The sequence below is a fragment of the Cynocephalus volans genome, chromosome 15 (assembly GCF_027409185.1).
Source record: "Cynocephalus volans isolate mCynVol1 chromosome 15, mCynVol1.pri, whole genome shotgun sequence".
NCBI lineage: Eukaryota > Metazoa > Chordata > Mammalia > Dermoptera > Cynocephalidae > Cynocephalus > Cynocephalus volans.
This window is the reverse complement of record NC_084474.1, coordinates 59,608,594-59,634,531: the sequence shown is the minus strand read 5'-3', so window position 1 is coordinate 59,634,531 and position 25,938 is coordinate 59,608,594. Positions and strand designations below refer to the sequence as shown.

At 34.3% G+C, this 25,938-nt stretch overlaps 1 protein-coding gene across 1 annotated transcript in view; it reads right to left on the bottom strand.

The window, feature by feature from the left end:
- Window positions 1-25,938, bottom strand: part of ZFPM2 (zinc finger protein, FOG family member 2) — a 456,749-nt gene that overhangs the window by 336,381 nt on the left and 94,430 nt on the right. The window contains exon 3 of the mRNA XM_063080011.1: window positions 8,091-8,192. Coding sequence (XP_062936081.1) covers window positions 8,091-8,192 — 102 coding nt within the window. The remainder of the gene's footprint in view (window positions 1-8,090; window positions 8,193-25,938) is intronic.

Here is a 25,938-nt window from a genome sequence, read left to right as displayed (position 1 = left end):
GGAATTACTAGTTTGTTTCATTAGAATAGAGTCAGGAGAATGTAAAAGCTTTTGCAAAGCAATTTAACTGTAATATGTTTCTTTTTTTTTATGATTTACCCTAAAATTCTTTAGTTTTTTTTTCCCCACACCTAAATTTTTAGTGGTTTTCCTTTATCCAGTCTTCAGAAGGCTTCAACATAGTTTCCATAGAAACAATATATTTTTGTGTGTGTGAATATATTTCATTGGTTGAGATGTATTTAAAATCAATTAAAAATCACAGTAAGAAGTTTACCTGGCAAGCATACAAGCGACTGTTCACATGATGCTTCTCTAACTCCAGGCTCCCATATTAGTTTTCTAGGGCTGCCATTACAAAGTACCACAAATTGGGTGGCTTAAATGACAGAAATGTATTGTCTCACAGTTCTGGAGGCTAAAAGTCCAAGATGAAGGTGTTGGCAGGGTTGGTTCCTTCTGAGAGCTGTAAGGAAGAATCAGTTTCATACCTCTCCTCCAGCTTCTGGTGGTTTGCTGGCAGTCTTTGGCTTTTCTTGGCTTACAGCAGTATTACCCTGATTTCTGCCTTGATCTTCACACAGCATCCTCCCTGTGTGTATGCCTGTCTTCAAAGTTTCCCGTCTTGAAAGAACACCGGTCATATCAGATTACGGGCCCACCCCACTCCAGGATGGCCTCCTCTTAACCAAATATATCTTCAATGACCCTATTTCCAAAGAATATTCGGAGGTACTAGAAGTTAGGACTTGAATAGGGAACAGAACTCAACCCATAATAGCCTCAATCAAAAGTTTTAGAAAGATAGTAGAAATTGCAGTTTAGTTAAGAAAGCTCCTCTGTAAACTGTCAATTAGTACATTTTGCCATGGGGCAGGGTGTAGGGCTGAAAAGAATGTGCTGTCATATATTTCGGGAACCTTGATATATTTATAAATAATTCGACATTGTATTTATTTTCCAGTACTGTGTTTGATGAAAAGGTCATTGCAAGGAAAGGTCCAAAGAAAATTAATCTCGAATTCATTATCATTTAACTTGAATTTCTCAATTAAACTTGTGCAAACAAATTAGGTGTTTGCAAATTCTAAAACAAACCATTATCTAAATATCTTTAATTCCAATTCTTATAAAAATGAAGAAGTATAAATAATAATAATAATGAATGGTATATTTTATGAAGTTCTTTATGACTCAAAGTTGAGTGTCTTTCCAAACAGTGATCCGAACCCCGTTTTTTTTTTTTAATTGAGTTTATGCATGTCCTAATTCTCTATAAGAGTGCAAACTGGACTAAGAGAATAAGATAAAGAGAACATTTTTTACTATGTTCATTTGGCATTCTGTTCTACAAAGAGTAAGGCTTTCATCTTTTAATCCAATATCCACTTAACTACACTACAGAAGATTTATTTTTACCCCCTCTCGTGTCATAAAGGGCTCAAAAGTCTATAGCAATTTTTGACACTTCGTTATAATATTTTTCTGACCTCCCCCCTCCTGCATACACACACACACACACACACACACACACACACACACTCTCTCTCTCTCTCTCTCTCTCTCTCTCTCTCTCTCTCTCTCTTCCCTGCCTCATTTTCATATGGACACAAAGCATTGAGATAAAATGATGGTTCATTATAGTGGTACAGAGCTCTTATCTTCATCCGGCAAGAGTCATTTCCTTCCAAAGATTGAAATGCAAATGTGAAAATTAATGATAACTGCATTATCTGATAGCAGAGATAATACCAATTCACTGTCAGAGTAATACACAGTCATTCTAGGATTTCCTCCGCTTCTCACAATATTCTTCTCACTGTCAGACTATATCTATGGTTAACTATGTTTCATAGGTTTCTGTTAATTTACTTCAAATGGCATTTCCCAGATCTTATATCTACCACATTTTCCCAATCAAAAAGGAAACGAAATCAGAACTGTAATCTTCAAGCCCTTCTTTGGACTAGTAAAGAGGGTGGGAAAAAAAACTGTATCATTAAGTGTGCGCTTCTATCTCACAGTGGTCTTCTAGCTACCGTTCCACTTTCTGTAAAATACTCTCCATCTTCCCAGTCTAATTTAAGGCACAAAGCAGACCTATCCAATCATCTGCACATATCCATAATGTTGAACAGCAACTGTAGGAGGCAACGTATTTATAGATTTCTTGACTAATTTTTAGCCCAGATGCAACAAGTACACCTGTCTGATTTTATCCTATTTATTTTTGAAAATTTATGTACATTAAAAGTGCTTTACCTGAAGCATGTTTCAATCAGGTAAAATAAAACAAAGTTAACATAATCCTATGGTGACTTTTATACAGCAAAATCATTTTGTAAAATTAATTCACTGTACTAATGTTTAACAAGGACTTATATGTAAGACATGTAATGGCTACTAAAGCACAACTGCCAAAATGACAGTAAAAGTAATATTAAGAGTGATTTATTAAGAACTTATGAAGCTCTGAGCTCCATGCTTTACATGCAAAATCTCATTAATGAAGTAGTTATTATTATTAGCCCCATTTTATAAACATCAAAACTAAAGCCTTGGAGTGTTAATAGCTTGCTCAAAGTGAGACAAGTAATAAGTAGTAGAGCCTAGATGTAAACAGAGGAGATGTTTTTGGTCTTTTCACTCATGATACTATCCAAAAATAATTTACTTCTGATGGATACTCAGATTTCCATTTATCAATGTAGCAACAAGTTCTGAAGTTCAATAATATATAATACAGAAATGATTCCTACTTTTATTCTATTAATTCATCAAATCATCAATATAGAGTTTTACTTTTTACTTCATTTTTTACTGAAATGACACAGGCTTTACATATATATATATATCAAAACCTATTTAAATAAATGTACATACTTTGAAAAGTTTATGTCAAAGAATCTAAATAACTGCTTGCTCAAAATTTTATATCTGTGTATGTTTGCATTAATACTCATTATTTTAGGGATACCTGTCCTTACTTGTACATTTGAGCAACATGAGACTTTCCTTTATTAAAGTTCTTGGAAATTCCAATTATAGCGACCATAAGCCTTAGGTTAAGATGTAGATTTGTTCAATATCATACCAGAGAAATCAAATTATTCACCATTCCCAAGTACAAAAAGAACTAATCATGTTATAATAAGGTAATTCAGAGAGCTGGCATACTTAGAGTTGATATAAGTAAGATGAGACTTTTCAGATGCATTATTTCATAGAGGTAGATGATGGATTTATAAGGATTTACCTGAATTCTCTCCTCTAAGTCTCCTTCTAAATCTAACTACATAAGTTTGCACTCCAGAATTTGTCCATGAAATGTGGTTCCAGTGATTTTCTTAAAAGAAAGAGCCAGGTATGTAAACACTATTTTCAAAATAAGGTCAACATTCCAACCATTGGTCAGTCTGAGAGGACAGAGCGAAAACTATTTAACAAAGTTCAGTCCTAGGGCAGAGGAAGGTCCTGAGCTAGTACCACACTCTCCCAAGCTCTATGCTAGTTTGTATACATCATCTCTTTCAACTTTCATCCCCATAACAATGTTTCAAGGTAGTTATTATTATTCCCATTTTAAACATAAGAAAAGTGAGGCTCAGCTGTTTAACATGCCAAGAATCACGAGGTCATAAATGCAGCATGTAAGCACAAACCCAGATCTGTAGGACTCTAAAATTTGTACACTCTCTTCTGTAGGTTGGACAATGCTCTACTTTCAATGCTAAAAGTTGCTTAGTGATTGCATTTGGTGACCTAAATATAGTACATGAATAATTAAAGAAGGCTAAAGGAGAGAAATGATATAAAAAAAAAATGAGACTGTCCATCAACAGACGAACGGATAACGAAAATGTGATAAATATATACAGTGGAATACTACTCATCTGTAAAAAAAGAACAAAATCCTGTCATTAGCAGCAACGTGGGTGAGACTGAAGGACCTTATGTTAAGTGAAGTAAGCCAGGCACAGAAAGAGGAATACCGCATGTTCTCACTCTGTGGAAGCTCAGAAAGTTGATCACATAGAAGTAGAGAGTAGAATGGGGGTTACTAAAGGCTGGAAAGGAGAGAGGGGATGGGGGACAGAGAGAAGTTGGTTAAGGAATAACAAATACAGCTATATAGGAGGAATAATACCTAGTGGTCTACAGCACTGTGGAGTAACTATTCTGAACAAAAATTTATTGTATACTTTCAATTAGCTAGAAGAGACGAATTTGAATGTTCCCAACACAAAGAAACAATAAACATTTAAGGTAATAGGAAAAAAAAAAATCAGCTGTTGCCAGGGTTTGGGGAAGGTAGGAGGGAGGGAGGGTTGAACAGGTGGATCCCGGAGGATTTTTAGGGCAGCAAAACTATTTAGTATGACACTATAATGGTGAATACATGACATTATGCACTTAGCAGAATCCATAGAACTGCACAACACAAAGAGGGAACCTTAATGTAAAACTGAGTTAGTAATAATAGACAAATACTGGTTCATAACTGTAGCAAATGTTCCACATTAATGTAACATGTTAATAATAGGAGAAACTATGTATGTGCGTGGGGGGGGTGGAAACTGTCTGTACTTTCTCCTCCATTTGTCTGTAAACCTAAAATTATGATAAAAATAAAGTCCATTACTTAAGGAAAAAAAGGGTCATATATAAAAATGAAAAACAGAAACAACAAAAAAGAGAGTATGGACAACATCGTGCCACACCTCTGGACTTTTATCTAGAACTTTTCACAATTATTAGTGCACAATTAATGCATTATAAACATTTATTGAATAATTAAGTGTATAAGAATATTGGTAAACTGACGAACTTGTGAAGGTGATAAAAGAAAAGAAGCAGTATTTACTTCAAAAGAAGTAAAATATAGGCTAATACAGATGAAAAGACAGAACAGTGAACAGCAGGTATTATATTAGTTTTCAAGCAAGGGAGAATCAGGGTAATGTTTTTAAAGGCAGGAAAGAACAATGAAATTTAACAATAGATGTGTGAAATACTGAAATAATAAGGAAATGACTTTTATATTGGCCTGAACCTTACTAGCTTAGTGTGTGTCTAGCTTTCCATTCAAACTTTGGAAGAGTCACAGGAACATGAAGGATATTTAAATGAGTCACAAACATATAAACATTAAAGAATTTCATCATATAAATATTTACATATAAGATAATTTTCCTAAAGATTGTTTAAGTTCCACCTAACCATAACAGCTAACAAAGGTGTGAGCAATTTTGATTACTAAATGTACTTTTTACTTGAATAACAAACAAGGAAGAACATTTTTACACTATGGAATTTGCATCTGATAAAAATAGAACATTTCAGACAGGAGTTGATTCATTATTGAATTGAGCCATCAAGAAAGGTTGTGGAGTTGTCTTCAATCAAACTCTTTAAAAATGAGATAAATCCTGATCCATCTTAAATGATGTCAGCTCTATGCCTCAAATTCTTTAGATAATTTGCTCATTCTTTGATTCTGATCTATTCTTAGAAAAAAAAACATCTCTCTTAGGGTGACTGTCAGGACTAGGAGGGATGGACTTTAAATTAGGAGACCTTGAAATCACACTGGGCTCATTACCTCATGTCTTAAACAATAATTTGTGGTTAAACTCAAAACTAAATGCTTTGTATTACAAAAGTTGACCCTTTGTTGAGTCAGATATACGACTGGGCATTAAAAACTGTGAGAAGAATTTTAAAAGGTTCTGCTTCAAGATACAATAATTCCAAAGCAATAATGACTATTAGTATTTTATGTGTATGATTTGATTTAATTCTCTGAGTTGTTAACATTATTTTCTGTACTTTACAAATAGGTACAGAGACATTAAGCAATTTGCCAAAAGTCTCCCAGCTAGGGAGTGGCAAATCCCGAATGTGAACCTAAACCCTTGAAATCCAGAGTCCATTTTCTATCATGTTTGGAAACTGTCACTGAAAGCTGAACAATTTTCCCTTCTTAATACAGTTGGAAAGTGCCAATACTGTTTCATGAATAAAAAAAATTGGGATAACAATATCGAAGTAATTGCTATTTATGCAATAGCAAAAGTAAAACAATACCCCCCATATTTTCTCCTGAATGTCCTGAGTGAAGGAAATCAATGATTATTTTAGTTTAAAAATTAATAAATATTTAAAAGATATTCTTTGTTATGAATCAACTTCATTAATTCAGGGGGTTTCAAAATAATAAGGCCCCTTATTTTTGCTAAACACCGATGAAGAAAAATTTGTTATCAATTTTTAATACATGAAGAACACACTTTCTTGTAGGAATACCTGCTTAGAGACATACATTTTCCCTTTAAAGTTTCAACTTATCCACATGTGCCCCAGAAAAGAGTATAAACATTTTCACCAATATCAACTACCTAAAAATTACATTAAATCAAATATATAAAATAAATTTAACTAAAAATTGAAAAATCTCATCTTGAATGACAGCATCATTTTTTACCTTGTTCAGTCCTTCCTATTTTTAGCCAGTAATGTAAATTTATTTCTGGAAAAGCTTCCTGCAAAAAGTGGCATTGGATTTGCAGCATATGTTTAGGAATTCATCACTCCCTAAATTTGCTTACTTACTCCCAAGTCACTGAGAAAGCTGTGGACTCCGCACATGAATAAAGAGGAAAACCTGCCCCCCACATATTTTCTCCCCACTCTGGCTTGATAACAAGCCAGAATGCACCTTTTTGCTAGCAGCCAAACCTAAAAGACAATCTAATCTAACTTTAAATGTAAAAACTCTTCTAAATAGCATATACATACCTAATTCCATGAATAAAAAACTATAAAATATAAAGTTAACCCCCTTTTTTAAGCTAAAAATATATCCCACAGGAAAAAACTGAGATTTTCCAAAGGTTTTTTTTTTTTTTTCTCTTATTTTTTAATTTTTCTCAAGGGAATTCTTCCCCACATTGAGAAGACAGGGCATCACTCAATAAGCAAAAATGGCAGAAGTCTGCATTTTCTTTCAAACTCCTAAAATCTGGTATCATAGGACTTTAAATATAATACATTTCCATCAAAAATCTTGTATAGCATTATTCTATAGTATACACAATACAAACATTTGTACCATGAATAACGTTAGAAATGACATCATAATAATCAGATATACTGTATCTTCATTTTTGTTTGCATTATATTTTCCAGCTGCTGGTTTCAGAAAATTACCACTGGAGTTTCTCTCTTCTTCATGCACAGCAGAGAGCAATTTGCAAAGTCATGCAAGGGTGAAAATGTGATTGAAATATAGGGATCTTTCTTAATGAAAAATGTTACTGCTTTGGAAATTACGGCTAAAACTATTTCAAAATTCGCTCATATCCTTAAACCCTATGACATAATGGTCTCCATTTTTAAATATACCATCAATTGTAAATTACTTGGCACCAAATATAAAGGTTTTATTCCACAGAGCTCCTACAAATGCAATATATTTATAAAATTATGTTGGTGTTTTGGACTATTTGGATCATTTTTTTCTTGAAATGATTAAATGTCAGGATCCTAAAAATCAAATTTAATTTTATTCATAAAAATGAAAATGTCAAAATTTTGAATCAAAGGTGGGCATCTTTTGATATGAATTTTTCTAAACTTCTAAATATATATTGAGGTTCATTCTATGACTTACAACATGATTAAACTGAAAATGATAGTTCTTTGAAATATTATTGTTTCATGTTTGCTTACTTCTTTGTAAGCTTTAAAATTGTGCCCAATTTTAATTTGGATGTAGCTTAAAGACGCCCTATTCAAAGATAAAGCAAGTAGAATTGACTAATTTTAAATGAATATGAAAGAAAAAAAAAATGGAGTCTTCAAGCAGAGGTAATACTTTGGTTTTTACAGTTTAACAAAAAGATAAAAATCTTCTTTAAATAATGAGGCTTATTTGAATTCCCATGTAACCAGCACACACAAAAACATTTTTAAAAAAAAGCAGATTGGAAGACTGTAAGAGTTTCAAAAGCTAACCAAACTTTAAGAAAAAGATATGTGAATTCCTGATAGTAGCAACAGATGGTTGAATTTTAAATTTTCTGTCCTACCTGGTCCATCCCAGTCATCTGTCTCGACTCCAGGTTGTCCTGGTTTCTCTGACTGTGTGTCCCCATCCGATTCGGCTGTCTCCTGGATTCCTTCATCTTCACCTGGAAAACACCAACAGAGAGAAAGAGAAATGATCAAAGTCCTTGATTTGACATTCAAATCCTTGTAGAAAGATGTCTTTATCCTATGTCTAATTATAGGTTTGCTACATATATTGTCATTATACTGACAAATGCCCATGATTAACCATTTTGATGTCTATTGTGGCTTCATAATAAAGAAATTCAGCATTAGTTATCAATAAATAAAGTTGAATACTATAAACAATAAAGAAAATTTCCATATAAATTTTCTTTTGGATTTATTAATATATGTACTTGGGATCTTAAAAAATTCATAGAAATATTTGTGTTATCCCTCCATTCTATTTTTCCATAATTTTTTTTGAAGTACCCTCATATAAGAGGAAAATCAAACGGTAGTATATAATTTTTCTAGTATTTTCAATACAGGAAAACTTAACTCATGTTTCCAAATTGTGATTTTTATAAAGGCAAGATGCAGCAGGAAAAAATTAAATATTTTAAGATATGACATATTTACCTTTTGGGTTGAATTTCGATTATTTTGAAGATTTTTATTTTTTCCCAGCTTTATGCTTGCTAAAACTTGGTCTTATTTCATTTAGAAATGGGGTATAAAAAGGCCATAATTAAATTAGTAGCATATGAAATGAGTCAGTGAGTCAACTCTTCACAATTCAGAAAGAGTCATAAAACTATATTTGTACAGCTAGTTTCCACAATTTTATGCTTTCATTATCACATAAAAAAGAAAAAATACAATATTTTGAGCAAAAATATATTTATGGCAAAGAAGAAATACATTAACAATGCAATCACTTTACAAAAGTAAAAAGTCTAACTTATGAGTACCTTCATTTTAGTGATAATGTAACAAAGTATGTGCTTTTTTAAAGGAAAGTAATTCACTTAAACACAATATACACATTAAAATATTAAATAATATCTAGCTATCAACAGTAATAGAGATCAGAAAATAGAATAACAAGAAAATGTGAAGACAAATAAAAAGAATACTAAAATCATGGCAGCTATACTTTGAATCTAATGTTAACATTTTTAAATTAAATTGCTTGCCCATCTAAATTTCTCTGAATAATTCAATAACTATTTTCCACATAGCTTTCCAAATCTTTAACAGCATTTAAATTTTTATATGATTATACAAAAAAATACATTAATTTTTTTTTTAAAAATCTCCAAGTAACCTAGAAAACACAAAATTTTCAGGAAATCATTATTACTATAGTGACATTAATGAGTTTTAAACTTTGAAGTCCACAAATTTTATATTTATTTCTACATGTAACTTCATGAAATGAATCTGTTTAGAAATGGGAGTAAAGGTAAGGAGAGAGAATGTAGAAACCCAGTGACAGCTCTCTTGAACTCGATTTCTTTTATAGAGGAGCACTGGCTCTAGTGGGTAACAAAGAATAAAATACTTAAACCACACCACTGAACCCCAGGTCTGGAATTAAAAGCTCTTTGGAAGTTGAGTTATCACTTCCTTTCAGAATGATCAGAATGAGTGCCAATGAAATTTTCTCCAGAAAATGTTCATTGAGCATCTACCATGTTTAAGGAACTATCTAAGTAAGGTAGAGTAGGATATGTACAGAAAAATATAGTTCCTTTTGGAAATTCAGAACCCATTAAGGAGAGTAAATTCACAAAAGAGAGAATGGGACAAGGTTCAAGTACCCTAATGAAGGTACAAGGCTCAGTAATAACATAAGAGTTTTAATCTTCTGTGCTCCTTTTGGCACGTGGAAGGACATGGCCGCACCAACCAATTATCTTATGGAGATCAGGGTATGAGTTCTGCTCTAGCTTCTCAGACACAGGCAGACCTGATCCTCAGCCAGCACACAGAAGTATGCTCTAATGGCCTTTAAAATACTGTGCTATTGCTAGCCCTGAACCAGCCAGGTGTCTCCCTGCCTGACTCTGCCTGCTCTGGTCCCTCCATAATGTAATGAGCCTCTTCCTGCCTCTGCCATTCAGAAACTAAAGGACTGAACTCTGGTCAGCAGGAGGTTTATGGTATCTTCTTTGACTGGTCGGATTCCAGGCTACCAGTTGTTAAATACTTTAAATATCACTCCTGCATATACCTAAGCATTGAACTAATGCCATGTGGTTAGCAGGCTGACATGACTGGAACTGTAACGTTAGCTCTAGTGGAGAAACAATGTCTCTCGTGAGCTGGATATTGTTTGCCCTTTCTTGCTGGCCTCGTTCTACTCTCTTTCGTCTCTGCCATGCTTTGTGCCCCATGGAGTCTGACTTCCAAGGTCTCCACTACTGGGCCTCTCTCATCCTATGATTTCCAGTTGAATTCAGCAAATGGAGGCACTGTCAGCTTATCAGAGGATCAGAGGGTGGGAGGAGAGAGAGGTCAAGTACTTATTCCCCACCCCTTCCTCCTTGATGGTCTTTGGTTGCCAGCCGTGGCTGTGCTGCAGAATTACAGCCCCTGTCCGGTGACTGCCTCCTGCTTCTTCCACCCTCTTGCCTCAGCATATCCCCTCCCTTGCCTCTTGAGACCAGAAATACTAACAGCTTCCCACTGTTACAAGAGCTTTGATGTTTCCCATCCTTGTTTGTTCCCTTAACCCCGCCCATACCTCGTACACTGCCCCTTCACTAAACTCCCTGTAGTTAAACCCTCTGGCCATGTCATCAGTTCCCTGCTGGGACCCTGACTGCACTCTCCATTTCATTCCAAGCTTCTTACACTATTTTTATAATTTGGGGCCAGTAGCTACTTCTGCAGTATTTTGTGTAATGCTTTCTTTAAACTGACTCACTTTCTATAACCTATTTTTAAATTTTTCAAAAACAATAATTTATTTTAAAAAACAAAGAATATATTTTTAAAAACAAAAACTCATCTCTGCTATAAATGGAAAATCGGTATCATATGCCAAAAATAGAAGGTAATCATAAAAACAGATTCAATAAAAATGCAGGTAATACTATTAAATTCTAGCTACTCTGTCTATTTAGACTGAGTTTCTGGTCTCATTGCTTTGTATTAGAATAGCAAGTAAAGAGGAATATCTAAATAATGGTAATATAAAGTTGATACATTCTCATTGATATAGAAACAACAAAAGAAACTTGAAAACTTTCTCACCAATGATCAATATCATTGATTCAATGATATTTAATAACATATCAGTGTATCACTTTAATCTTGAGTACCATCAGGAATACCCGACCCAATTTTGAGAAATGCTGACCTTTCCAACACTTTATTTTTCATGGGGACTAGAATTCACACTAGAATCTGCCACTTACATGAGTGACCTTTTGATTGCATTCCTACAGACTGAGTGGACTTTAAGTCCAGGTGCTAATTCAGAAAAGTGTACAGAGGCAATTGTTCTCCCCAAAAGTGAAGGGTAGAGAATGCAACCTATAGATTTTAAGAGTACCCATTCCTTCAAGCACTTTTCTCTTTCCTTATGAATCTTGAAACATAGGGATTTGAGCAACAGAGAGGATTCTGGAGATCATCTCACCCAAGTTGATTGTTCAGGAAATTGATGCATGAATAGGGTTAGTAATTTATTCATTGTCTTAGAGCTACAATATTAGTTTCTTCATAAGGCACCTCCCCCAAATCATCTCATGCTCCAGCAATAAATGCGGCCCATTCAGCACAGGGCTGGTAGATTGACACAGTTTAATGTATATCTCCTTTTCCCAACAAGCAAGACAGTATGGCTATGGCGGAGCATAGAGAAGCATCATAAAGGCTTCCAAAAACAGCTGTTTATACAAGGTTAAAAATTAAATTTGAGTCTTCTTACTGCCAGTCTACCATCCTTTCCAAACATTCTTTCTCTTTCCCTACATTCCCCAGTCGAGGAAAGAACCATGAACATCTGAATAATAAAAATTATATATTTCCAAGGGCCCAGAGAACAGAGAGTAAAATGATGAGCAGAACCATTTGGCAAAGTTAAGTTTTACATCCAGAGGTTAACTACATCATCCTTATGTTCACATAAAGGAGTAAACCTTCTTGCATTTTACTGTCACATTTTCATTGCTAGAAACACATATTTTATGCAAAATTCAAACAATCATTAACATTTTGATGCATATTTTAAAAGATACAATGAGATATATAAAAAAAAAAAAAACCAACACTTTCTGCTAAGGACTATATAACCTAATTGACAAGAGAGGTAATATGCATAAGAGCAGTAGCCACTGATGAAAAAACTACAGTTAAGGCAGTTATGAATAATTCTAAGTGAGAATGCATAAGGTATAGACATTCAGAGAACAGTATAAAATGAGATTGACCATGGAGAATCTACATAATTAATCTCGGGTTCTACCTTCATGTTGAAGGCAATGAGAAGCATTGGAGGTGTTTCAGTGGGGAAACTGATACAACCATGGAATACAAGGAGAGTAATCAACACATATTTACAAAGTTTCTATGAGCACACCTTGCCAGAGCTCCTGTGTTTGAGTTCCTCCTTACTCAATCCATAACAGCACTCTAACTCATATCTCAGACATTCTTCCCCCTAATTTTTGCAAGACTATGGTTAAGACTACTCTAATATTTTATTAGGCAAATTATATATTTGGAAGAAAAAATAATAATATGAGAAAAATAGAAAGTAATGTTTGGAAGAATCTATTGTGAAGTAATCATAATAATCGCAAAACTAGAAGTTAAGGAAAAGGATTCAGTTGAGTTGATAAATGTTCATCTCCATTGAACAGAGGTGATAAATGTCATTCTTTTGCAATTCATTAAAACCCTACCTTTTGAGTCCCCTGCACTGTACTGGGCACTGAGAACACAAAACAAGATGATTCCTTCTCTTATATAATTTACAGACCAATGTAGGACATAGACAAATGAATAGGAAATTGCAACCTGGTGTGATGGATGCTTTGAAGAAAAAGTTTATGATGTGACAGGAGCACGTAAGTATGACAACTGGCCCGGATTTGGTGCCATGGAAGTGTCTTGGAGGAAAAAGCCAATAAAATATCTGAAATTTTGGAAGGCATGAAACAACTCTGTAGGTTTAATATCCTGATGCTTCATGATTGGAAACAATTTTTCAGATTAAAAATGAGAGCCATTTATCCAAAGACTCTCATTCAAAATAGACTATAGTAATTAAGTTATTGTGCAGGAAGCATGGCAGCTTAAAGGTGGTGAAACTAGACAGTTCAGCGATGCAAGAGTAGGATCCAGAAAAAAGATTAAGATTCTAAAGAGAAAATAGTTCAAGGAATACTTCTACTGTTTGATTGCTAACTAAATGAAGTCCTTTCCTTTATTCATGATTACTAGATTTACCCATGATCATTCTCATCCAGAATCTGCTAGGAAAAGAAAATGAAAAGATGACTATAAATTTCAGCAGACATTTGATACACAGAGAAATTTAGTAAATCGCTCGAAATGAAAATATTATAATTCAACCTATTAAGGGCTTGATTGAACTAGTAATTTCATGTAATATGACACTTTCATTAAATGTCATTTAACTGCTAAATCAGAACGTAGAGCTTAGATTTGAATTTGCACCAACATCTGGAGCAAGACACAGTATTAATAATCTGGATTCATCAAATAATTTGCTTTAATTTGTTTAATTATGCACTACATATAAATAGAACTATTGAAAATAAATATTGCAAAGTATTTAGTTAAAGAAGCACTGTAAAAATAGTTAATTCTACACAATTAACAGCTCAAAATAAATTAAATTTTGCAACTATTTTAAGCTATTTATGAAACTGGGTAAGTAGTACAAATAAATTCTGAGAGAGAAAATTTTTTTAAAATTTTAATTATTTGATCATGTTTTCTTAAAGAAAGAATTCAAAAAAACAAAAAGAAGATAAAACATAAGAATGCCATATGCCTACACTTGGGTATAGAAAACAAAGCGGGCCAGAATTTAATTTATACTCATTTCAATATTTGTTATGTGCCAAATGCTGAAATCATAAAGATAAATAAGGTATAGATCATGTCACCAATCTCAGATTCTATATTAATCCTAAACATGGCTACCATTTTTTGAGCACTACTGAGCATTAAGTTTATTGCTAAATGTTTTATGAATATCACATCAATAGCTGTACCATGTATTAATATTCCTATAGTTCAGAAAAAGTAAGCCAAGAGGCAGAGATGTGGAAAGATGCCCAGGCACATTGCTAGTATGCAACAGAGCCAAGATTTGAGCTCTGATTAGAATGACTCCAAAGACCATGCTCGTAACCTATTAGGATATAACAGTCAAAATCCACTACATAGCAAGCAAAAAAGACAGCAGAATGTGATCTGATAGCTGCTTTCTCATTATCATATATAAGCCCTGCTTCTTCATTATGCTTACATATTAAAATAAAATGTTTAATGGATTTAATCTTTATAAGCATTGTTTTTTTTACTTGGCACTTGGTAAAATCAACTACAACTACAGATGCTTGATCAATAACCATTGCTCACTGACGAGGTAGAAAATTAGATTTTGGTTTCATTCTTTTTACTATAACCTACTGCAATATCATTACATTTGCTAATTAATTGCTTTCAGCACATCATTTCTATTTAATAACTAAAATATGTCACATTTTTCAACATTTAGACCATTCATCTTCTAACTTTATCTCAGGAAACTAGTTCTTATTTTTATGGTAATGTTTTTATCTAATTCATTTTTAATCTTTTTACTAATGAAAAATAAAATGATTAAAAAATAACTTAATCAAATATGAAATCTGAATTACTTTTAAGAAATACTATTTCTTTTATCAAAATAGAGACTTGCTTCTTTCCTTTCAATATGTCTATTCTCATGAAAAATTTATAAATAGAACTTTACTTTGAAATTAAACCAACTCCAGCTTCTTCTTGATTTGAATGTAATTGACTTTATTGACCCCCACCTGTTTTTTTTAACTTCTATCCATTTTTGGTTGAAATCAGCACCCTGGAGTAGCTTAGGAAAAATGGCATGAATAATTAATAGCCATGATAATAACAACAAATTTGTTAAAATATTGCTTCAAAAGCTTTGTTGTTAGGGCCGAGCCTGTGGCGCACTCGGGAGGGTGCGGCGCTGGGAGCGCGGCGACGCTCCCAGCGGCTGTGGGTTCGGATCCTATATAGGAATGGCCGGTGCACTCACTGGCTGAGTGCCGGTCACGAAAAAGAAAAAAAAAAAAAAAACTTTGTTGTTAGAAAGAGGAAAGGAAGAGAGAAAAGGATGCCAGGAAGAGAATTACAGAAAGACGTAGGAATGCATTTGACATCTATTCATTTACTTTCTAAATTATTTATTCACATACTTTTAAATAGAAATTTCAGTGTATTTTCAGCAAAGCACAAACACATTTGATGGGATAACCACTATATGTATATCCAGAGACCAATTCATAAAACTATGAAACAGAATAAATGTCAAGCAGTAACAAAATCTATAATATTTCTAAAATTATGGCTATGGAGTTAATGGTTTTCCACTGCAAGATTAAATTCTTTTGTTGCTCTTTTAAAAGATATCATACATATTTTGTGGGCCCTTCCATTTTTCTTAGTCTGGTTTTCAGAATCAATGAGAGCCCTATAGGAGGAAATGGAAGGTGTTATTGAGCAATATAATACCCGCATAAATGCCTCAGGGAAATGCAATAGAATAAAGTTTTTGAAGCCTATGAAACAGTACCTTTAAATACCATATTATGTATTGTTGGTAAGGTGGTAAAAGCAGTGGCTGTACTTACCAGGCAAAAATAATTTCAAAAATTCAAACAAACATCTTTTCACTGAAAGTTAAACACTCCTGTAAAAATTAAAGATTCACCACATTCTGAGACATTCACTTTATCAGCACAAAAATAGTAGCAATGTTTGAAAGCAGTCATGCAAGCAAACAGCCTTTCTGAACCCTGCTCTTTTAATCCATGTAGTTCCTATCAATATTAACCTCTTACAGAAATTCTTGTACAATATAACTATTGAACTTTCTTGACTAGGAGTGTTACTGTAGCTGTTAGTCATCCCTATAATGTATTTTGCAATCAGCTAAATCATCAAAGTATTTTTTAACAATGAACAGTTCAGAAGTGACAGATCTACTTTCTTGTTCACAACTGCTTATCAGAGAATAGATATCACATATGTTTTCCAGGTGCTTCCTATAGTTAGGATACCTTCACAGAAGCCGCTCGTGAAAGATAAGGTCATAAAAGAGATGAAAAATGTGTGAGCTTCATACACTTATGGTTTTATCATCAGACAAGATAGCTTTAGTTAAAGGACTGTAACAGTCAAAAACAGAAAACTGCTGCTATATTGAAGGGCGAGGACATTAAAGTTTAAGACTCAGTAGTGTTTGCTTTGCCTAATAGCTTCACAATATTGTTTGGCTTAAAACAATTGTTTGGTTATAGATCATACAAACAAAACATCATGTTAAATCAACTCTATGTTGCCAATTATAACACGGTTATATCTCCAGAAACCAAAATAAAACGTGCAATTGTTACCCCTTCATGAAAATACTTAAAAGGAAATCTAAATATTTCAACTGTTTGTCTATTACATTTGTGGGGGATCCCATCATGGTAACTGACTCAAGTCTCCTTTTGACTTACTAGATATGTATAATAAAATGTGGGTATTTCCATGTTCTGCATGGTTATATTTAGTATACAATTATTTTTTAAAAAATGCATTGGATTTCCTTGGAACTTACTTGGGGTTTTCCTAAAAAGCATGTCATTATTTTAACAAAGCGCTTTATCAGATCCCAGAATATAAAAGATTACACAGATCAAAAGAATAGAATCAGCATTTATTAGATTATAAATTTTCCGAGCCCAGATGAAGAAATAATACTGAAAGAGTTGATAACAGTGGTCTAGGGCTAAGTTTGTTATTTTGAGCAGAAACTCAATTTGTATAGTCAATGCATGACTACTGTAATTTGTGTTATTTTATTCAAGCTCGCAAGAGAAAAATATTGAAAATACTAATGTTTTTAGCAACTACATAGTATAAAAGCCATGATTAAAGAATTAATAACTGAACATTTATTCCTGTGTAAATATTATCCCCCATGTGAAAAGGGTTTTTCTCAAAGGTTAAGTTTACTAAAGATTTGTAGGATAAGGGAAATTTCCATATGAGATAAAATAAGGCAAATTCTCATCAGTAGATAATTCAACATTTTTATTCCTATTATTTCTCTCAATGAGCACCTGAAAGGGTCAAAAATATAGGCAAGTGTGGGAAAACAAGACATTTTATTTTGAGATGTTTCTAAAATATATATTTTATCTATTTCAAAGTTTACATTTAAATATTTTTCTTATTATCCTTTTCTCTTCTCCTGCCCCTCCACCCCCCTGCTGCACAAAAAAGCTCACTTCAACAAATACCATTCCAGTCAGAGGAGGATTCTATATCACTGAGATGTTTCTTATTCCAAAGAAGAGACACAATGGTGTCCAATGGTCTCTAAATGACGATATTCTGAACTGTAATTTCCCTGTTTCTAGATCTGTTGTTCTGCCATCGAGAAACCACTATTTCTTTAGCTTGCTGGACTCGGTCATCATTTAAGAATATGATTAATAAGCAATCACTCATTACCATAGTGTTCCATTACTCATTATAAATAGGACTTTCATTCAAACCAGACGTCCAACATGCTAAGAAGGCCAGAGAAGTAGCCAATGCAAAATGCATATTCTGGGACAGCAACTAACAAAGGCATAGGTCCATACCTGAATGCCCTTGATATAGCATTAGTTCAAACACCCTAACGATAAATCATTCTTAGAGCTCACAAACAGAATACAACATTAATTTCTCTTGATAAACCCTGTTTTTGCCCACTGCTTGGCCATCCTTCTTATTGTTTTCTATCCTCAGGTCATTGCTCTTCCTGGTCTCTCCCTGGGTCAGCTCACACTGCAGTCCCCACTTCTCTCTTTGCATGCTGACCAGGCTGCTGCCACCCACATGCTGTTTCCTCTACCCGGAACCCTTACTTTTTTTACCTAGTTAATGCCTATTCAGCATGTGATTCCAACTCAAGTGTCCTATGCTTTCTCTAACCTTCTTCAGTAGGTCAAACCACCCTGTACCATTTGTGTGATTTTTATTAATGTCTGCCTCCCCACTGTAATGTAAAATCCAGGACAGCCAGGGCCTTGCCTGTGTTTGCTCATCATTGTACCCACAGCATGTCTCACAATGTCTGATATAGCAGGTGCTTAATAAATATTATTGGATTGGATAAAATGCGTATGTTGAATGCACTGACTACTGCTACACTTAGAGTCACAAATTATTCCAATAATCATTCAAAGCAAATAAAAACTATGCATTTTACATAAGCTGAAAACCTTTCATAGTAACATAATTTAGAGTTGTGCATGTGGCCACCAGACAGTAAAGACCATATTTCCCAATTTTCCTTTTAGGGTGGACCACTCCATAGGACTAAGTTCTGGACAATGGAAGGTAAGCTGGAGAGTCCTATGGCTGCTTCCAGGGCCACATTTTTTTCTAGGTGAACCTAATCTTAATGGAGTTTCCATATCTGTGAGGGAAAAAATATTCTAGGTCATGTCAGCATCATCCTGACTCAGATTCACATCTAGCTTCCAACACCGGGGATAGTCCCAAGTATGTTATCACAAGACCCATTCAGACTCTTTACCACAAGGTCTTCCCACAGCAACCCCTCCCTTACTACCAGCAGGAGTCCTTGGCTGCTGGTGATAACACCAGAAAAACATAGTGCCCACAACATATTCTGGATTCTCAGAAACGTGGAGAAATTCTTTCCCTCTCTGCTTCAACTTTTAACAGTGCTTTCAAAATCAGGCTTTTTATGAATAGCTGTGGTCTCTTTAGGCTAAGGGCAACTTAGGCTATAATTATAACAGATTTAAAATTCAGATATCTAATATAAATTCAAAGACCTTTTAGGAATCTTATTGAAAGTTTTCCAACAAATTAGAGAGTTGAAACCAAACGTAACATTCTTAATCATTGTTGTTTCCTTTAAGATCACGCATATTCACTATAGGTACTAACAGGTTACCTTCAGGGTTTGGGGGGGGGCCTCCTTAAAAAGAATACAAACTTATAATTGCAAAAGGAGGTGCAGGGCCTTGGAAGGAATCTGTACAAGTGAAAGGTTCAGAAGCTCAAGCTTCATTAATCTCATAAAAAATCTGCTACTGAGCAGTAACTGTAGTAAACGTCAAAAGTGCTTTTGTGCTCAAATAAATGACACTGCCCAGAATGCTCAGATATCCAGAAACCACTGTCAAGCCAGCCTCAGAATTCCGAAGCAACATCTCATATTTATTTGAATTATTCAGGTTTCAGAAGTGTCAAATACTGTTTCGAACTGTCCTGGGTCTATCATTCAATATAAAAATAATTAAATGATTACAAAATAAACTAAAAAGCAGAGTGACTGATCTCATATTTATATGGCAGTGTGAGCAAAAGATATTATGCATATTGCATAATTTTTCAAAATGCATTTCTCTTATTAATGATTTGATACTTTGGGGGACCAACTTAAAAGTTCCCCAGCACATTTGCCAGTATGGTGGAGGAAACACATGATTCTCTTCTAAATCAGATTTTCCTTAGGACATAGCTATTTTTTCATTATCATTCCATATTTTTGTAGAATTGTTGTTTCTTGAGCGAGTTACTGGATCTTGGTATTCCTTTTAGTAGTCAGCCACTAGAACAGGATATATGAACACAGGACACAAGGATTAAGTAAGGCAGATGCATGCCAGTGAATAGTTTTCACACTAGAACGATGCACATTACCATAAGGAAGCTAGAGAATGAATACACTGCTTCCTTCATCAGCCTCAACTTAGCATTATCTCCACCCCTTATATATACATTCCCTTGTCTCATTTGTGCATACATTTTCCATCCCTTACTAGATCGCTTTACCTTTAACAAATGAGAACATTTTTTATTTCTCCCTCTATACATGCATGGTCATGTACGGTACTCACACATATCCACGTTACACATCCAGTAGGATAGGTTTTCTAGCTTGGACCATAATTACAGTGGAAAGAAAAAAAGAAAAGAAAACATAGCTTATCTAAAACCCAAAATATAATGTCTTGTGCTAATTCTATGGCAACAATAGAAATTACATCAACTCCCATTTATAAATAGATAGGGGGGCAAAGCGTTTTGCATATCTGTACTGTAGACTTCCACTTTGATAAATCTGTATCATTAAAAAGAATCCTTAAAGAGATCTTCCCTTCTCACTGTCAGAAAAATATAATCACAGCCTGTTGTCTGTGCAATTCCAGTTTCCATCTCAGCTATGCACGAAGGACTTGGTAAGATACAGCCACTGTCAAGTTTCAGAACAGTTCCTTGTCTAATCTTTCTACTTCTCCAGATCTTTGATATAGAACCTGTTAGAATGTATTGCTTACTTTTCCAGTTCCTATGTTTATCTCACTTCCACTCATACCATCTGTTGAACTGCATTTCCTTCAGAAAAGTGAAAAGTTTTCACAGTGCCCAGAGCTTTCCCCGCAAACAATGCTCCCTTCCCCTCTTCCTTCCTTCCTTTCTCCGCTTTTTATTTAGTCTTATTTTGTGTTAAGGTCAAACTGTTTGGAAGGGTTCACTTTGCAAACATTTCTACAGGGCTGAAATTCCTATCCAAATAGTTTTGATGGATTTGTAAACATTACTGCCATTTATTACTGGATCATGCCCAAGTACACACATTTTGGTGTATAACCACTCTTTTGAATTACCTGAAAACAACATCACAAGAAACAGGCAGTGAGAAACCGTGGCTTATTGTGTGCCACCAAAACAGGGTAACATAATAACACAGTTAGTATAATGAGTCCAAAGAGCTTTCAATATAGCCCCTTGTATTATATCAAAATGCCAACTCTACTTACTGCAAACTGGTTTGTATTGAGAAACTCTTTAAAGAGGCGCCAAAAGACAGAAATATTTTAAGTACACCCTAATTCATTTTACTTTGGCCTTTTTATTATATCTTGGTTTTGTATACATCCTAATTTTTGACTGACAGGTTTAATAGGTGTTTATTAGAGAATGCCAGGGTAAAAATACCTTGAAAAAGTGAGTTTTATACTTCATACGTCCAGCCTTCTTCAAATGTGTTCATCTCCTTCTACAAGAATTATATGAGAATGGACGTCAGAAAACAAAATCAGTTCTATATTTTTACTAAATACCAATAATGCAAATTTTAATTTGGTATTAACCTTTAGCAGTTTTGTGACGTTGGCCAAGTTATTGAACCTCTGGAAGCCACAGGTGAAAAGAGCCTCTACCCTGTAGGGCAGTTAGTTGATGAGAGATGGTTTGTGTACAGCAAGATGTCTGATGTTCAGGAGCAGTCAGAAAATGAAAGTGGTTATTACCATTATTATAATTACTATAATTGGTATGTTGTCTCAGTGCCAATCTCTGGAATCTCATTGAACTACAAAAAAGAAGCTGAAACAGCAACCTGCATTCGTTATCAGTATTTACTTTATTGGTGCAACACACTCAGTTATTTTTACCTGACCTTTCAAGAACAACAAAAAGGTGATTGACTTTATTACTATAATTAAATTCATCATACCACAGCTTTCTACATTTCTCTTTACACATTCTATGTTTAGGCCTACTGGAGATAAAGATTATCCCATCAGGTAACGGAGGGGCAAACGCTTTAATACTGTCTGTTGCTTCTCAAATGATAACAAAAACATTGAGAGAAAATTTGCATAATAACAGGAGAAGGTTAAGAGTTTTGAAAATATTATTTGATTTAAACCTAAAAAATGCAAGTGCAGAACCAAGAAATTGTCTTTAAATCATTTATGATGTATAAGGATAAAGGTAGAGGCGACAGGGCTACTTTCAAATAATAACATTTTATCTCAAATCATAATATGACCAACAATCAGATTCAGGGTTGTCAACTACATAAATTCCATATGTTTAAAATAAATAAGCTACCCAGACATCCCTAATGCTATTCATACTTTTAATTTTCTTTGAAGTAGAATTATAAACTAAGAGTTAGTAGATATAAATGACTGGCAAATATGACTGCATGAATTTGATTCAAATAAAAATTTGAGCAAAATAAAATTGAAATAAATATACTTTTAATGTAAAAACAGCTATTTACATAAAAACAATTTGATCAAAACTACTTCATTCAAAAAACATGGGCTCTTTATTCAACCCAAAACATCACTGAGAAAGTGTAGAAATTAAAAAGAGCTTACATATAAGGAGTTCATTACTTAGCTAAAATGAAAATTGATTAACTCAGTATTTAACTTAAAAGTGAAAAAGTCAATCAGTAATGCAGATGTCTCCTACTGTCTAGAGGCTTAGCTTTATATATATATAAAATACCAGGATATTAAATGAGTTCTTACTCTTCATCTGACTTTTAACATTATAGGGAAAACAATAAACCTGCACCAAATCTTACAGGTCAGAAAATGCTCTTGCACTTGGAAAAATCTTAAACTCAAAGCCAAAAAGGGAGTCTCTCTAAATGGAAAAATTTAGTTTGGTTTTATATTAATTTTCAATTCTTATTATTTACAACAATGATGCTGATATAAGAATATAAGTACAACTTAGGCAAACATCTCCTAACACATTATACAGGTATACTCAGGTAGAAACAGAATTAAATATGCTTTATCACAATATGAGTTTATGTCAGAAATTATAATAGAATTAGGTAATTACATATTTTACTAAGTTATAATACGTCTCAAAAAAGATCTTTAGCAGGTTGTGTGGTTAAGATCTGTTGCTGATCAGCTCATACAAAGAACAATGAATTTAGTTTGTCGTATGCAAAAAAGTAGTATGTATTATATGTGACTCATATAAATGATACCATCATGAGTCATTTCACATGCTGCATAAAATTATTTTAATCTTGTTGAAATTGTTATGATGGTATATCTGGGATCAGAGATGAGGTAGGCAGAAGCTTTATCTGACGCCTTACATATAGAACAGTGAGTCATGGACAAAATTTGTACACCCCCTGCTTCCATCAAAACCAAGAAAATGCTGACTCTCCTCTAAAAACAGAATTTCTTCAAATGCTCTCTCATTTTTCCAACAACTGTGGTTTTTAAAAAAAAAAAATCTGTTTCCAAACAAAACCTATGTTTTGGGGATTTTAAGATGGCTATAAAAGAGTGATACGGTCATATCACTCAGTGTTTGTATGTTTTTTTCCAATCTCATGAGATAAAAATACAAATGGGACACTATTATTTCCTCTTTTTCCATCTTCTGAAAAGAATTACTTTTCATTTTGCATTGTTAAATGACTTATGTAAGAAAAACCTACAGATTTTAAAATAAATTTTTTTTAAAAAGTACTGGATCCAGGAAAACAGAGGGTTTGCCAAGGAACGATAATGTCATGTGGAGGGAGGGGGAGGTGGCGGAGAAAGGAAGGGAGGTCCGTGCCAAGCAAAGCTGGGGGCTGTTCAATCAGCCCTATCAGTGCTCCATCAGTGTCTCCACTCCAGCCAAATCCAGAGAAAACAAGGAGTCAAAGATTCAGGTCAATAAGCTTATAGGCGATTTGCACAAACAGCTCCTCCAGCAAGGTAAAAAACAAAGTCATATTGGCTTTTCTTTTTTATTCCTTCTCTTTCAACTCCCTGGTCCAAACACACCCTGGAAATGTCAATGTTATATGCAAGAATTTAAAGAGCTGAGCTTCTTAATCCCGTTAAGAAAAAAGGAACAAAGTTGCCTGTAAAGATCCCCTTCCTTATTGAACTCAAAGTGATTACGGTAGAGCTTGCCTTATGCGGATTCTGATTCCAGTTACCCAAGCATCAGAGAGGCAAAAACATGTCATTAAAGGCATAACCGAGGAGGAAAGAAACCACATTGATTGAAAAGGGGCTTATGAAATACAGCTACATAGACTTTGTGAACCAAAAAAAAAAAATAATAACAAAATGAGAAGAAAATAGGAAAGAAAATAGCATGAATGTTTGATACTGGATAAACTGTAAAACAATCAGTTACAATTCCCAAATCTGCATAACGGTACAGTTTTTTTTTTTTTTTTTTTTTACTATTATTATCATTTTTGTTTGTTTTCTTATAATTTCTTCTCAGTATAAAGGATCTAGATAATACTTTTATGGCTTTACTTTAACATTTGGGGGTGGAAGAGGCAAAAGCAGGGATAAATGCCAATCATCTAGGCTTAGGTTTGTTACATACAGTTCAAAGAGAAGTATAGCTCTTCCTTGGTTATTTCTTAATTTTTAAACAAAGCTACAAAACTACACAAACTAACAGAAAGAAAGGAAGCTAGGGTGGAGGGAGAAGGGGCATTTCAATGAGTCTGGCAACCTATTGGCAGAAATAGGTAACAACAAAGATGACACTGGTTCTGATTCTCACACCTTCTCTTTACTTTTCCGATTCAAGGATGTGCAAAGACATAGAAAACATACACGCAACATTGCTACCGCAGAAGGTAGCAAAGTGACTTATATCAGCCTCAAACACTCAAACTGCTGTTCTGGAAACTACATTAATGAGCTACAGATGGAGTCTCATCAAGCCATTGGCTAAAGGGACAATTCTGATTGGTGTTATCTGTATCTCCTGACAGCATCCCCAATTTACCTGTTTCGGTTTTCTGCTTTAATCTTGACTTTCTGCAGGCCTTTCTTCCCTAGGCATATACAAACTGTGTCGTGACCACACCTCTCCTCCCAGTTGTATGTCTTCTCTCCTCTGGGGCTCACAGAATGTAGTTTCTCTTCACAATCCTGCTCCGCAAGGCTTCCTTACTGGTGGGAATCCAACAGATTCCTAGAGCAACAAGTTCCGCAGGTATGACCACACCTCTTCTCTCCAGCTCTCTGCTGTCCTCTTCTGGCTTCCTGCAACGCTAGCCTTCTAGGTAATACAGTCTTGCCTCTGAGTACTGGAAGCTCATTCCTGTTGCTCAGGACTCTGCTCCAAGTTCACTTTAGCCACACTCTGTGAAATAGCATGGTGGCCTGTGCACACACACAATGTCATTCTATCACCATTACCTGTCTTGTTTTTCTTCATGGTGCTCAACATCACCCAACACATTGTACAATGTGAATTTGGTTGTTTCTTGTCTCTCTTTCTCCTCCTGAGAGTGGGGACTGACTTTTGTCTATGGCTGTATCCCCAGCACTGAGAAGAGGGTATGACACTTAGCAGATACTTAGTATATGGGTTGAACTGTGTTGAATTTTATGTGTCGAACAGAATTGGAAGCTTTTGCCAACTCAATTAAGTATCTGATTATGTTTGCTTTTGATTTGGTTGGTATTAATTACTTCTGGGACTAACACTAAATCCAAGTCTCAGTAACTCAGGTTTTGTTCTATTTTCCTTAATATGCTTAACACTTTTCTATTCTAAAGTGTTTTTAAAATAAAGATCTTATTTCTTTCTTCATACTACCTATGTTAACTCTTTTTGAATGTGGTGACAATGTCTACTGTCACACTATATATCTCTTTCCTTATTCTGTGAATTTCTATCATGTCCTCTTTTTTAACCCTAATCTTTCCAGATTGAAGAATTCTAATTTTAGTTCATCTCCCTCGGGTATGCACTGTACCCAATGCTTTTTCTGACCAGTCTTCATATCTAGAT